Source organism: Ranitomeya variabilis, chromosome 4, assembly GCF_051348905.1.
Source record: "Ranitomeya variabilis isolate aRanVar5 chromosome 4, aRanVar5.hap1, whole genome shotgun sequence".
Lineage (NCBI taxonomy): Eukaryota > Metazoa > Chordata > Amphibia > Anura > Dendrobatidae > Ranitomeya > Ranitomeya variabilis.
Window position 1 is genome coordinate 139,871,106 of NC_135235.1, and position 15,548 is coordinate 139,886,653.

At 46.0% G+C, this 15,548-nt stretch overlaps 1 protein-coding gene across 1 annotated transcript in view; it reads left to right on the top strand.

Moving 5' to 3' along the window:
* Positions 1 to 11,462, top strand: part of PCBD1 (pterin-4 alpha-carbinolamine dehydratase 1) — a 33,261-nt gene extending 21,799 nt beyond the window's left edge. The window contains exons 2-4 of the mRNA XM_077257173.1: positions 7,999 to 8,130; positions 8,380 to 8,460; positions 10,972 to 11,462. Of these exons, the coding sequence (XP_077113288.1) occupies positions 7,999 to 8,130; positions 8,380 to 8,460; positions 10,972 to 11,070 (312 nt within the window). The 3' untranslated portion in view covers positions 11,071 to 11,462. The remainder of the gene's footprint in view (positions 1 to 7,998; positions 8,131 to 8,379; positions 8,461 to 10,971) is intronic.
* The last annotated feature ends 4,086 nt before the right edge of the window (positions 11,463 to 15,548 follow it).

The window sequence follows — 15,548 nt, forward strand, 5'->3', positions numbered from 1 at the left end:
GTGAAAAAAACCGTAACTGTCACATCCAAAGGGATGTGCTTCCTAATCATAGGCTGGTACCAAGGCTGGGCTCTCAGAATGTTCCTCACCATCTCAGTCCCTAACCTTGGACAATCATTAATGGGATTTTCCTACAATGAGAGTGAATCCTATATCCAGGGCCGGACTGGCCATCTGGCAATTCTGGTAAATGCCAGAAGGGCCTGTCTGGTTGTGGGCTGCCTTGACTGCTACATTTTTTACAGAATCAGCGTTCTCAAGACACCCATACTGTTAAGAGTTGTGACGGAGCACAAAGTTGCTGACTCTGTCACTTACCCCAGTGGGCCACGGGTATCATTAGAAATATTGGTCTTTTAGTAAATCTTGCTTTCCTCCATCCAGGGTAATATTAGTAATATATCCCATCTGGTGCTTGGGGACAGCATGAGCCTGTGTGACTTCAAATGTCAGGACTGAATTTCAGCCCCAGTCCGTACCTGCCTCTATCCACTTGATAAGTGATCAGTGACTGGTCACTCGGGCTTTACTGCTGAGAGCCCTTTTGAGAACCAGAACACAGTGAGGGCAAGACCAAATGGAGCATTGGTTTGGCCTGTCTATGGGGCTATGGGGCTAAGTATTTAGCTGTCTCCATCAGTCCTACTTTGAATGGAGCCCTGTTACCCATGCTTCATCACTACTCTGAAATTCTCCTTGCTGCATTTGTGAAATGAGGCGTAACAGGTCACTCAGGACCTCCATTCTAGTAATCACTGAGGCACCTAATCATCCATGTCTGTCTTTGAATAGGTGATAGTTTCTGTAATAAAACCCTTTAAAGGGAATCTGTCAGCAGTTTTTTGATACCTCCTCTGAGCAGCCTGATATAGGAAAAGAGACCCTGATTCCATCAATGTATCACTTAGTTTACTGTGTCCAATTGTTCTGACACAATCAAAGCTTTTAGATGTAAGCCCCGCCTACTTCCGCATGCCTCTTGCGTACCTATCTTTAACATTGTAACCAGAAAGAAAACTGTGTGGTCCAATAGATAAAAATAGAAAATATGGTACAAAATTTATTGAAGACAAAAGAGGACATACGGATGTATGCGGATGCGTTGTTTTGACACGCCCGCCGACCGCACGGTAACACAAGTTGCGTTTTGTGCGGACGGCGGGCGCGTCAAGATGACACATCCACATGTCCTGCGCACCCAATGTTAAAGATAGGTACGCAGGACACATGCAGAAGTATGTGGAAGTAGGTGGGGCTTAGCAGAGGACGTATGCAGCCCTCCGCAAAGCCCCTGAACGCTAATGTGAACCCGGCCTTAGTAATGACTTTGTTTTGTTTTTTACATGCAATAACATTTTTTTTTGAGATTCCAATAAATTACATACTGGGATACTTAAATGACGCAGCTGCTGTCCCCACCCTGAAGCAGAGAATCATCAGTGCCGACGGTTTCAGGGGCTGGGCTAGTCCTTGCTTTGCGGAACATGCGCTGGTTGTAAATTCTGACACATGCTCAGTATGAACTCCATCATTATATTCCTTTGAATGCAGTGACCGTGCACTCCCTTGTGTCTCTAAAGAGAGTAGAGCATGGGGAGAGGTGGAGCAGCTGAGTGAGGAGTTGAAGAGATGAATGGGTCATGCAGGGGAAATACGTACGCTACTTACCTGGTAGCAGTGTTTTTTCAGGAGCCATGACAGCACAACGAGAGAGGGGATCCGCCCTTCAGGGACAGGAAACCTCAGGCATAAAAAGGGCGGCACCTCACTCCCCCGCCAGTTGGTTTACAGAGTACAAGCGGACCTTTTAGGTTAGTAATACACAACAATATTAAATATGGTACAATTCACCCAGTGAGTAAACTTAGGAATTACTACAGGAAGTGTTGATCCCAATAAAGAAAAGGGTAGGGAATATAAGGGTGCTGTCATGGCTCCTGAAAAAACACTGCTACCAGGTAAGTAGCGTACGTATTTATTCAGTCGCCATGACAGCACAACGAGAGACTTTCAGAGAAGTTAAAAAGTGACTAGGGAGGGACTACTGCCTCCAGCACCCTTCTCCCGAATGTGAGGTCGGAGGAGTCACCTAGATCTAATCTATAGTGCTTAAGAAAGGTGGATGGAGAAGACCATGTGGCCGCCTTACAAATGTCTTCAATCGACACGTCAGCTCTCTCAGCCCAGGATGTGGCTACCGCTCGAGTGGAATGAGCCTTTATACCTTCCGGAATTTCCACGCCACCTGCGGTATAAGCAAGAGATATCGCCTCCCTAATCCATCTGGATAGTGTATTTTTCGATACTCTAAGCCCTTTCCTAACTCCCTGGTAGGATACAAATAAGGAGTGATCTTTTTTCCAGGTGTCTGTTACTGAAATGTATCTGAGAAGACACCTACGTACGTCTAAACAATGAAACCGATGTTCCTTATCATTAGAGGGATTAGAACAGAAAGAAGGTAGGACCACCTCTTGGGATCTATTAAATTTTGAGGCAACCTTTGGAAGATAAAGGGGGTCAGGTCTCATAATCACTCTATCTTCCCTAAACTGCATATATGGAGGCTGTCTCGACAATGCTTGTAGGTCACTAACCCTTCTCGCAGACGTGAGGGCAACTAAGAGGGCTGTTTTGACCGACAGGATTTTGATTGGAACAGTATCAATAGGTTCGAACGGGGCTTGTGTTAGAGCTGAGAGCACGAGATTTAGGTCCCATGGGACTATTCTTTGTTTAATAACTGGCCTGGATCTGGTAACAGCTTTGAAGAATCTAGATATCCAGTGATTATTGGCTAAGTCAGTATTATATAGCGCCCCCAGGGCTGAAACCTGAACTCTGAGGGTACTGGTGGCTAAACCCATCTCTAGGCCCCTTTGTAAAAATTCTAAAATTTGCGTAATATTAGGTTTTTGATCAATTTGTGCCCCCGAACTTGAAAGGAATCTTCTCCAGACCCTGACATAGATGTTAGTCGTGGAGGCTTTCCTACTTTTTAGCAGTGTATTGATAAGATTTTTAGAGAATCCCTTCCCCTTCAGAAGTGACCTCTCAAATTCCACGCTGTTAGGTGTAAGTTGGTTACTCGTGGGTGTAGGACTGGACCCTGGGAGAGGAGGTCTGGTATCTCTGGTAGGATCCATGGCTGGGAAATGGACATGTTTCTCAGCCATGGGAACCACGATCTTCTGGGCCAGAACGGGGCTATCAGAATCACTCGGGCCCTGTCTTCCCGAATTTTCCTCAGAACTAAAGGAATCAGATTTAGAGGGGGAAAAGCATAGGCGAGCCTGAAGTTCCAGGAGATTGAGAGAGCATCGACTGCGTATGGGTTGTCCCCTGGACTTAGGGAACAGAAGTGATGTAGTTTTCTGTTTCCACGATTGGCAAAGAGATCTATTTCCGGACATCCCCATAACTGTACGATCTGATTGAAGACAGCCGGTTTCAGAGACCAGTCCCCTTGTTTGAGCTCGTTGCGGCTTAAATAATCGGCCCTGGTATTTAGTTTTCCCTTTATGTGGAGCGCTGTAAGGGAGAGCAGGTGATTCTCGGCCATCTGAAAAATACGATTTGCAACATCCATTAATGATCTAGACCGCGTACCTCCCTGGTGGTTAATATAGGCAACGGTCACTTGGTTGTCAGAGAGTAGTCTGACATGTCTACCCTGTAGAGGTATAAGAAACTCGTTTAAGGCACGTTCTACCGCCAACAATTCTTTTAGATTGGAGGATGACGCTCGCTCAGGTTGGGACCACAATCCCTGCACGCAATTATCTTCCCAGTGAGCCCCCCAACCCGTGGGGCTAGCATCAGTTGTCACTACTCGCGTGACCCGATTTGACCAGGGTACTCCTCGACGAAGATTTGGAATGTGTGTCCACCAAACTAGTGAATCAGTGGCCTCAACCGATAGAGAAAATTTGTTATCTAGGCTAGCGCCCAGCCGACGAAAATTATGTAGCACATCCCACTGCAGAGTCCTAGTGTGAAATTGTGCCCAGAGTACTGCCGGAAAACACGAAGTAAGAGAACCCAAAAGTGACATCGCCCCCCTTAAGGAGATTACAGGATTATTAATTGCTCTGGTGACCAGTCGGTGAATACTGTGGACTTTCGAGTCCGGCAGGCGACATTCCTGCTGAACCGAGTCCACAATAAGACCCAAAAACTCCTGTGATGTTACGGGCTGAAGACGCGATTTTTTGAGATTAATAACCCATCCTAAGCTATGTAATGCTGTTATCACTTTTCCCAACTGGTCTTTACAGTGTGACTCTGAACGTCCCACAATTAACAAGTCATCTAAGTATGGAATTATTAGTATGTTTTGTTCGTGAAGGTGTGCCATAACCTCTACCATGATCTTAGTGAAAACCCGGGGTGCAACTGCAACACCAAAAGGGAGTGCTCGATACTGAAAGTGCTGTACCGTGCCGGCAAGAGAAACCGCCACCCTGAGAAAGCGCTGATGATTTACATGTATTGGGACATGGTAATAGGCGTCTTTCAGATCTAAGACGACCATAAAGCAATTGTGAAAAAGTAGCTTTATTGCTGTTTTCACAGATTCCATTTTAAAGGATGGGATCAGCAAGAATTCATTCAGGCCTTTAAGGTTGATGATGGTGCGATACGACCCATCTGGCTTTTTAATCAGGAATAAAGGGGAGTAAAACCCCTTACCTCGTTCCTCTGTGGGTACCTTAATCAGAACCCCCTTTTTTTGGAGATCATGGACTTCTGACTCCAAAGCCAATTGTTCTGCGGAAGAAGAACGGATAGGAGTTAATTTGAATTTGTCCTGAGGCATCTGATGGAACTGCAACTTTAAGCCCTCTTTGATGATACTGAGGATCCATGGACTATTGGTGATCTTCAACCAGGCTGGATAGAAGGCTAGAAGCCTACCACCCACCTGGTCCGCCAGTCATTGAGGTTTTTTGGAGTCTCGAGAGGAGTTAAACATATAACCTCTACCTCTTCGTCTGCTGTTGTAATATCTGGTCGAATCTCTATTCGGCTCCCTCTCGGATCTTCGGCGATAAGACCATCCTCTGGTGTAATCCTTCCTGTAAAAGGGTCTTCCCAAAAAAGGGAATCGTTTTTTACTGTCACCAGCCTTCTCAAGCAGCTCATCTAGCACTGGACCAAACAAATGAACCCCCTCACAGGGGATGCCGCATAATTTTGACCTGGCCTGCAAATCTCCTGGCCAACATTTTATCCAGAGTGCTCTGCGGGCTGCATTGGATAAGGCTGTGCCGCGATGCTCCGTCCGACGAATCCATTGCAGAAATGAAGAATCAGGAGCAGCTTGCAGCTCACCCGAGCTCCTTAATAAACCCCCACGGTACCACCCCCTGATGGGGGACAGCAGGGAATCCAGGTGGTGCGAATTGCACTTAGTGCAAATAGGGCACGCTCCCCAGGGCCCCCCCGCAACGCCCCTGAGATCCGGCGCCATCCGGACGACAGGGCGCCGCCATTACTCGGGGACGGCACTACTGCGCCTGCCCCGTCGCGTCATCAAGCCGTGCCGCCCGTCGCAACATCCGGAAACGTCACTTCCGGCTGCGACTGCAGCAACGCCGGCCGACACGCGCGAGGAGACGCCAGTGCCGCCCGGAGTAGACAGCGCGCCCGTGGAATAGCGCACAGATCCCCTGAGGCACCGGCAGGCACGACCCCAGGACAGCAGCCCCAATACTCACCAGGTACATGCGGCCCACAATAGAAGTCGGCTACCCTCAGAGGCCGCTTCTCTCTGCTGTCACCGACACAGACAGTGCCCCTGCCGTGTGGTGCTTCCACAACCTGATCAGACCGAGGTAGGGGACCCCCGCTACCTGCATCGGTCTGTCAGACGTGGGATCTCTTCTTTAAATCTTCAACCCTCTTCATAGGGTCTGCCTGAAGAGGTTCCCCGTCAGGGACAGGAAACCAACTGGCGGGGGAGTGAGGTGCCGCCCTTTTTATGCCTGAGGTTTCCTGTCCCTGAAGGGCGGATCCCCTCTCTCGTTGTGCTGTCATGGCGACTGAATAAAATAGGTTTCCTGTTTCTACATAAAGCAGAGAAAAGAGACAAAGTAGCTGGGTAGAAAGGCAAAATGAGCAATTGTAAGTACACTGTTATATTAAGAGGATAAAAACTTTGATGTGAGTGCTTCTTTAAATTTATTACACTATACTTCTCCAGTTAGCTGACTACTTGCCCATTACATGCAGCAGATGGGTATTGTAGTCCCAACTTTCCTCCTGAACTCTCTTGTAGAAGTTTGAGCAGCTTTGAAACAGCCAGCTCAGCTGCCCGCATCCACAGATGAGAGGACAGCTCCCACGGGAGGCGGGGCTACAACTGAAATGACGATTCTGACAAAATTCAGAATAGTAGATTAGTCCCTTTCCGCGCCTTTGGCTGTGCCTATCAGAGGGCTGGATGTGGCCTGAGGGCCAACGTTTGCCCAGGTTTTGCCTACAATTTGCTGAGTTCAGTGCATGCAGAGCTATGCCTCCATTTAAATACCTGGCAGTCCTTTCTGTATGAATGCCCTATTGATCAAGTTACCACGTATCCGCAACCTGAAAGGCCACATTGATTATTATGGCATCTAAGTTTTGCTATGTGCCAATGGAAGAAAAAGTGCTTCACGTGGAACTTTTGTTTTTGTGAATTATAAACAGGCACATAAGGGAACCCAGATGTTCCCCATGAAAATAAGAGACCCTTATGCTTCTTTTTACATCAAGTTGCGTAACACATTCCACTTTAGACATGAATTACGTTTGTTGGTTACTAAAGTGTAACAGAAACTGAATTCCCAATCGCAATGCAATAAAAGATGCAAATTATCTTTTAATGTCTCAGTGAAATGTCCTCCCTCTAAAATCAGATCACCCTCTACTCCCTTCCACTGTAAGCAGGTGACCGAATGCAACGCACAGAAGGCACGAGGCAGGGACAGTCAATGAACTGTTTAATTCTTTCAAATACAGAGAAAAGTTACAGCAGTTAGGGGTTAGTTGATGATTTCAAACAGTGCAAAACAGCAATAAACCCATACAACAGTACATTTATAATAATGGGGAAGTCTCTCAAGAATTATGCTAATGTTCTTTATACAAGGGTTCTACACCCGTTTCTGAGAGCTACCATGTTCCCTCTTCCTGCAACAAAGGTCTTAGCAGGGGTTCCCGGATTTTCCTGCTAGGCCGCAAGTCCTCCTGACAAAGTCTGTCAAAGAGCGTTGAGCCTCCTGTGCCCCAACTGGACACCACCCAACCTGTTGTCCTAACCCAGGCTAACTCCTGTACCGCATGTTATGGCTGGAAGTGACGGCCATTCTCACACGGGATGTCCCTTTGTAACTGCAGTCGTTCTTGTCTGTGGCAGGCGTCTCCTAGGCCTTGGGCAGAGAGGACTGGGTTCTGATTCTCGGCGGGTAACAGTCTGGCCTCGGAGACTTAACCGGCATGGGGTGAAGGTTCTGGTCTTGACTGGTGCAGCGTGGACTCTGTATCTTGACTTGAGTAAATTGGGTTGCTAGGTTTCTCCGGGCATCATCTGGACCTTGTCTGGCAGTGACCGGCGCCTTGGTGGTGCACTCTGTCTTCTGTTGCCTGTCACACTGGCTTCAGCGTCGTCTCTGGTCCAAGTCTGCACCGCGCCTCTTTTTGGTGCCAAATCCCTCTGCAGTTTGGCGCTCAGAGCTTTTATATCCAAGAACTTTGTCATTCAAGGCACCTGACCAGGTCCAGGACAAGAATTGCCCCACCCTTCAATTCTTCTGGTGCCTGTTGGTTCTGCCTGGTTTTGTCCAGCCAGCAGATGGCAGTCTTTTCTCACTAATGTCACACCACGTAGAGGTACTAATATTTCCTCTTCCACTGCCAAGAAAAACTAAATTAATTTAAACCTATGCACGTTAATGATAATCCAATGTATCTATGTTTTAACATGTTCTAGTAATAAATATTTTACTCTGTTGAAAGGCCGGAAAAGCTCACAGACTCAGTGGAGAAGAACGAGAACAGCTCCTGCCCAACCTGAGAGCAGTTGGGTGGAATGAATTGGATGGCAGAGATGCTATATGCAAAGAATTCCACTTCAAGGATTTCAATAGGGTAAGCTTGAAACAAAGCAATAAGGACATGATATTTTTGAAGATTAGAACCTTTGCAATTTGGCATCTCAAGTTTTAAAACATACCTATTAGAAAAAAAATAAAAATGACTTGGGTTGGTGAAGGCCTGCCTTTGTCATCAGGATTATGAGAGACGTTATACATGCGGACCATAAAAAAAAAAGATTAATAAAAACATAAAGGAGTTTAAAAATAATTTTATTTTCTTCCTTTCTTTGTCTATGTTCAGGCTTTTGGATTCATGACCAGAGTTGCATTACAAGCTGAAAAGTTAGATCACCATCCTGAATGGTTTAATGTCTACAACAAGGTAAGGACATTTTAACCCCTATCTGACATCGGGCGTAATATTACGCCGATGTCTGACACCCTCCCTTTGATATGGGCTTCGGCGCTGAGCCCACATCTTTCCAGGCACATGTCAGCTGTTTTGGGGCAGCACGGTGGCTCAGTGGTTAGCACTGCAGCCTTGCAGCGCTGGAATCCTGGGTTCTAATCCCACCTTGGACAACATCTGCAAGGAGTTTGTATGTTCTACCCGTGTTTGCGTGGGTTTCTTCCGGGTACTCTGGTTTTCTCCCACATTCCAAAGACATACTGATAGGGAATTTAGATTGTCAGCCCGAGCAACGAGTATACTTGCTCATCACTAATTAAAATGCATTAACGGGAGATCAAAAGATCATATGTGCACCAAAATAGTATCAGAATGTCAGCTCAGCATTCAAAAAATAAGCCCTCGCCTAACCCGAGATCATGAAAAATGGAGATGCTACGGGTATTGGCGCAATTTTATTTTTTTTTTTAACAAATTTTGGAAATTTTTTTTCACTACTTGGATAAAAAAAAAAACCTAGATATGTTTGGTGGCTATGAACTTGTACTGACATGTAGACTCATATCGGCAGGTCAGTTTTAGCATTTAGTGAATTTAGTAAAAAAGCAAAACAAAGAACATCTACGGCATTGCACTTTTTTTTTTGCAATTTCACCGCACTTTGAAAATTTTTCCCGTTTACCAGTACACAATATGTTAAAACTAATGGTGTTGTTCAAAAGTACAACTGGTCCCGTAAAAAAAACAAGCTCTGACATGGTCATTTTGACCAAAAAATAAAAAAAAGTTATGGCTCTGGGAAGAAGGGGAGCAAAAAAATGAAAATGCAAAGCCAAAAAATACCTCTGGTTGTTAAGGGGTTAATAGGATAATGTATTAAATGTTTTGTCCAGAATGTAGATTTTGATGACCTAGCCTCTATGAAGTTGTTAGGCGACAAACACCTGGCATCCCATAATCAGTTTGCAGTTCTGTAGCACAATACAGGGACTATAACTAAGGCGAAGTTCACACAGGAGCATTTCTGGCCTTAAGGCCCCGTCTCACATAGCGAGATCGCTAGCGAGATCGCTGCTGAGTCACAAGTTTTGTGACGCAACAGCGACCTCCATAGCGATCTCGCTATGTGTGACACGTACCAGCGATCAGGCCCCTGCTGCGAGATCGCTGGTCGTGTCGGAATGGCCTGGACCTTTTTTTGGTCGTTGAGGCCCCGCTGACATCGCTGAATCGGTGTGTGTGACACCGATCCAGCGATGTCTTCACTGGTAACCAGGGTAAACATCGGGTTACTAAACGCAGGGCCGCGCTTAGTAACCCGATGTTTACCCTGGTTACCAGCGTAAATGTAAAAAAAAACAAACAATACATACTCGCCTTCTGATGTCCGTCAGGTCCCTTGCCGTCTGCTTCCTGCTCTCACTGACTGCCGGCCGTACAGTGAGAAGTGAGAGCACAGCAGTGACGTCACCGCTGCGCTCTGCTCTCACTGTACAGCCGGATCTCAGTCAGAGCAGGAAGCAGACGGCAAGGGACCTGGACACCGAAAGGCGAGTATGTACTGTTTGTTTTTTTGGTAACCAGGGTAAACATCGGGTTACTAAGCGCGGCCCTGCGCTTAGTAACCCGATGTTTACCCTGGTTACCCGGGTGCTGCAGGGGGACTTCGGCATCGTTGAAGACAGTTTCAACGATGCCGAAGTCGTTCCCCTGATCGTTGGTCGCTGGAGAGAGCTGTCTGTGTGACAGCTCCCCAGCGACCACACAGCGACTTACCAACGATCACGGCCAGGTCGTATCGCTGCTCGTGATCGTTGGTAAATCGCTTAGTGAGACGGGGCCTTTAGTTTGCAACACATTGCACATGGATCTGGAAATCTGCCATCAGAGCTTATTTTAAATGAAAGGGGGCATTACCAGTGTGAGACATGTAGATTATACGGTCAGTTATTACATGTCTCACACTGGTAATGTTCTCTTTTAAAAAAAAAAAAAAAAAAAAAACACCTCTGGAGGCAGATGCTCATGCAGATCATTGTCCGTCCCATAGATCTTAACAGCTCATTTACATATTTAGGAAAACACACATTTCTTAAGGAGTAAGACAATGGATCACAGATATCAGGGTATCGTGTTATTCAGCTTCCTATGACCTGCATGCCCATGTGAGCGGCGTAGGAGGGTGGATTCTACAGACAGATTCCCTCTAATGAGATTAATTCTTTAATATGCACTACAGAACAGTTGGCTTCCACATAAACTAAAATCTGAGAAGGCTTTATGGTTTGTATTTATCACCATAATTTCTTATTTTGTGTACATGTATAAATTCAATTCTAACTTGATATACTGTAACAAAAGTACATAGAAGTTTATTTTAACTATACCGTATTGAGGAATCAGTGTTACCAAAATTGTGTATGAGATGGATCAATTATTAAATGAGCAAGAAATTATTGTAATGTCACTTTCTCTGTTTTCAAGGTTCACATCACACTGAGCACCCATGAATGCGGAGGTCTTTCGGAGAGAGACATTAACCTTGCCAGCTTTATTGAACAAGTTGCAGCCACTCTGTCTTAACAAGAGGGGGCAGCACCACCACGCAACCAGATATTCACAGGAAGCCAAAGTCCTTGACTGACATGTTAGTGATGTGACTACCCACGTTTGTGCAAGTCTTAAAACCTAAACATTCTCCAAGCTGTACGGCCAGTGGTTGAGCCATCACTACCCTAATGACGGGAGCGCTCAGGTTATATCGTATGCTATTATTCTGCCAAAGCCGACGTTGTGCATTAAAGCTGTAGTTATGTCATGTCCTGGAGAAAAAAAAAATGTTTCCCACAGTCTTTATCTCTTGATGTATAACAGTATTACTAGTCATTTTATAGCGAATATATTATGTAATATTTTATCCAATGTAAAGTATACAAGAATAATTTTAATAAATGTCTTATTTTTCTTCTGTGTGTAAATTATCCATGGTTAATGAATTACTCCTACGTCAGGAAACATTTCCTGTTTTCAATGCTGTTAGGCCATGTCCCCACATGTGAAACCACTGCAGGTTTTTTTTCTGTAGGTGTATGCAACAAAACATGCAATAGCAATCTGCTCTGATCATTGCATCGTCCTTGCCCCTTTTTTTGTGATTCTTGCCTTTTTTTTGTAAGAAGCCTATAATGAAATGACGCACACACTTCAACAGCATCTTTGAAAGCACAGTGGGCAAGAATGTTCATAAAATCACATCCAGCTTGCTTAAACTATTAAACACATTGTTGTTTTTATTTTTTATTGGAACGTTTACACCCAATCTCTTCTTTAGTATACTATAGTTGGAAAATGAGAATGATTATGTTAGCCGATGCGTGGCATTAAATTACCACCTATTGGTAAATATTAGCCAATCAGGCTTAGAACAGGTTGCCCACATACTAATATGTGCACAGAATCATTATTAATAGATTGTTCACTGCAAATAGGCTGCAATTGTTCTTGACAGCAAACATTCCATCTGTTTTTTCCCGGTACCGGAGAGGACAGTGTCCGTGTAATACTTGCCGCACACATGTGGCAACAGTGTTCTGCATCAGTACCACATGGACGGGCACCAGGGAAGAAGCGCTACAGTAAGTGCTCTTCCACGGTGCTGGGTGCTGAAGACAGCTTACATCATTGTCCCCTGCTCTGTCAGCGATCAGTGCGAGCAGGGGAGAATGATGAGAGTTGTATTCAAGTGAGAATAATAACAGCAGGTGGCGGCTGATGGGACTATTACTCCTATCAGCCTACACTTGCTGCCATTAATAACAGTGCCTTATAGACACCTCTCCATTACTAAGCCGTGGGCTTGATGTCACCTGAAAATACAGAAGTCATCAACCCCACAAATATGAACCCCACTTGCCACTGTTACAGGGCAAGTGGTAAGAGCTGGGCAAAGCACCAGAATTGGCACAACTAATAGATGTGCCTATTCTGGTTGGCTGCGGGCTGCTATTTTTAGGCTGAGGGGGTCAATATCAATGGCCCCTTACCAGCCTGAGCATACCAGCTGTCAGCTTTAGCAAGGCTGGTTGACAAAAATGGGGAGGACCATTTTTTAAATAATTAAAAAACAGCGTAGGGCCCTCAGCTGTGAGTTGTGCCTGGCTGGTTATAGAAAACATAGGGGAACCCACACGGGGTTTTTTATTTATGTATAGCGCAGCGGGTGAGGAATACTCCTATCAGCCGCTCTTGCTGTTATTGTTCTTACTTGTTTGCAACACTCATCATTCTCCCCTGCTCGCGCGCTGATCACCGGGAGAGCAGGGGAGAATGATGAAAGCAGTCTTCAGAACCCGGTGCCAGGGAACATCGCTTACTGTACCGCTTCTTCTCTGGTGCCGATGCGTGTCTCACGGATGACATCCCTGTGTATCATCCAAGTGCATGTATGCGGGATGATTTGTGGCCTGTGCTGACTGTAAAAAAAAAAAAACTTGCATGTCAGCGTGCTTTGTCCACAGACACGCAGTCCATGGAAACACACTGAAATGTGCACAGACACATTCACTTGAATGGGTCTGTGTGTGAAAACTGTCACATGTACCAGACACGGAAGTGTGCAAGAGCCGAGAGAATGATGACTATTTGGGCAAACAAAAAGATCATTTCACCCAACAAATGAACATTTTTCTAGGTTGTTGTTGTCACATGATCGGCAGCCTGTTTACACTACCTGATTATCGGGAAAGCGCACTCATGAGAACACTTGATCCTATAATTAATACAATACACACACCTAGAACATGAGACGGGAATAACTTGCTGATTGCTGTGGATCCACTGTGACCCTTAGCAATCCTGAGATCAGAGCACTGCTCTGAATTAACCAGATGTACATACACTTGAGTTCCACTTTATTCATTTTCTACGAGACTACCTAAAATAGCGAAGGGCTGTACTCGGCAGTCTCATAGACAATGAATGGAACGGAGGCCAATCATGTGCACATCCACTCCATTTAGTGTGAGGCTGTAGAGACCAGTTCTCAGGATCACAGGGGTCAGACGCTGATCGATCGGCATGTTAACCATTATCCCATGATTAGGGAATAACTCTTTCTTTAACAATAAGCAGACAGCTTTCCTTTAAATACTTCTGATCCATTGATTTGTCAGTCAGTTCGTGCAGCCGAAACCACAGGCACAATGAATACGAGCTAGATGGGCTTTCTCTGTTTCAGAGAAAAACATGGTTTGACGTTCTGGCCAGGGACCAAATGGAGAGGTTAGACTAGTCCAATGCAGTCCCAGCTCGGCTTCTCCACATACCGCTTCAGGTGATTGAATGATCGTTCACATGTGTACATCAGAAAAGATCTGTCAAGCAAGTAGAGCAGCACAGAAGTAAACTCTCCCAAACTTCCTTGGCACAATGTGGAACGCCTGCCAGGGCCGTGGGGTACCGGTACTTAAAGGGATGTGTCACGGCGGCGGTGGCCCTGGGCGCCCAAGTAAAAGGGACAGTGTTTAAAAGGGTTTGTGAAATAATAAAAGTTTGTGACGCCACATGTGGTACTCGGTCAGGGGTGACCGATGCTGCTTAAAGGGGTCCTCTGGGGTGGTGTTATGGCAGCAGGGATGGTATGGCTTCCCCCAGGTGAAGCTGGGTCCCCAGGGCTCCCAGTGTGTTTGGCAAGGATGGTGCGGTGCCGGAAAATAAACGGAGAACAGGGTTGAAGTCTCTTTACTTGGTTTACTGATGTAGACAGTCACAGTCCATGGTACCAGCAACAGGTGAGGTCCGGTCGGCCTGGAGGCAATGGTGGATCCATCTCCCAGGTGAGGTTCGTAAGCCTTCCTTCTTGCATTTTCATGAGAGTTCCTTGCTGCCTGTGGCTCCCTTACAAGGTCCATTCTCTCCTTTCCTGGGACAGTACCCATATGGTGGGCAATGCTTGCCTTTTTACAGGGTCTCTATCGCGACCCGGGCTCTGTGTACTGCTGCACCTTCGGGTGTGGACAGACTAAATAAAGGCTTCTGCTGTGGAACATGAAGCACTACACAGCCTCAGGTTCCTGCACTTCAGCTCAGAGGGTGCCCGGTCGCTATTCTCCTCCAAACTCCTTTGTTCTCCCTTCTCACACTTGCTATCAATGCAACCCGTCTGTTTCTCTTCTGTCCTGGAGCTGCAGCACCACACGTGGCTGCACAGCGCCACTCTCTGCTCACACTCCTCTCTCCGCTCAACAACTCCCTGGATCAACTGTCTAACTCCAACTAACTCCTCCTCCAGACCAGAATATCTATATCTGGGGGAAGCTCCCCTGAATCCGGTTTCAGAGTTTCCCCCTTCTGGTCTGGATTCAGAATGTGTTGCATGGAGGTGTATTACCCGTTAAAGGGAATCCTCCTTGCTTCCAGGCATGACACCACCCTCCCGGAAAAGAAGGCGACATCACTAAGAGGTTACCTGGGGTGTTACACAATGCACCTGACAAGGCCTCCCAGATATTTAGAGGTAATCTGGCAACAGGTTTTGTTGCCCCATCTGAGAGGAATATAATGTAGCTGCATAGATGCAGACTGCAGCTGTGTCACTTACTGGATTGCTTCCTGTAGTTCTAAATTGTTACCAGCTACTGTTCTGCCAATGCTGAGCTCGGTATAACACCACCCACAGCATTCAGTGTACACTGTGCATAGGCAAAAAAAAAAAGCTACCAATCAGTGGTGGGGGTGGCATTAGACAGAGCTTATGAATATAGAGAACTACATGTTAGCAAGTTTACTAGTCCTCTAATAGGATTTGAGCAGATCTGAGTAGCCCATAAGTCTCTATAACCAGGGTACAGAATGGTGCAACAAAATCAGGGGCAGAAACATGATGATGATGATAACAACAGTCATGATCTGACCTCTCAGCCCTTTTCTTACCGCATGGTCTAGTCCAGGGATGTCACTCTTTCACTGAAGGCCACATCAGCATTAAAGTTGCCTTCAAAAGGCCTCTTGTAATTGTAAGGGCTAATGCAGATGACCATGCAATACAGTATGAGCAGAAACTG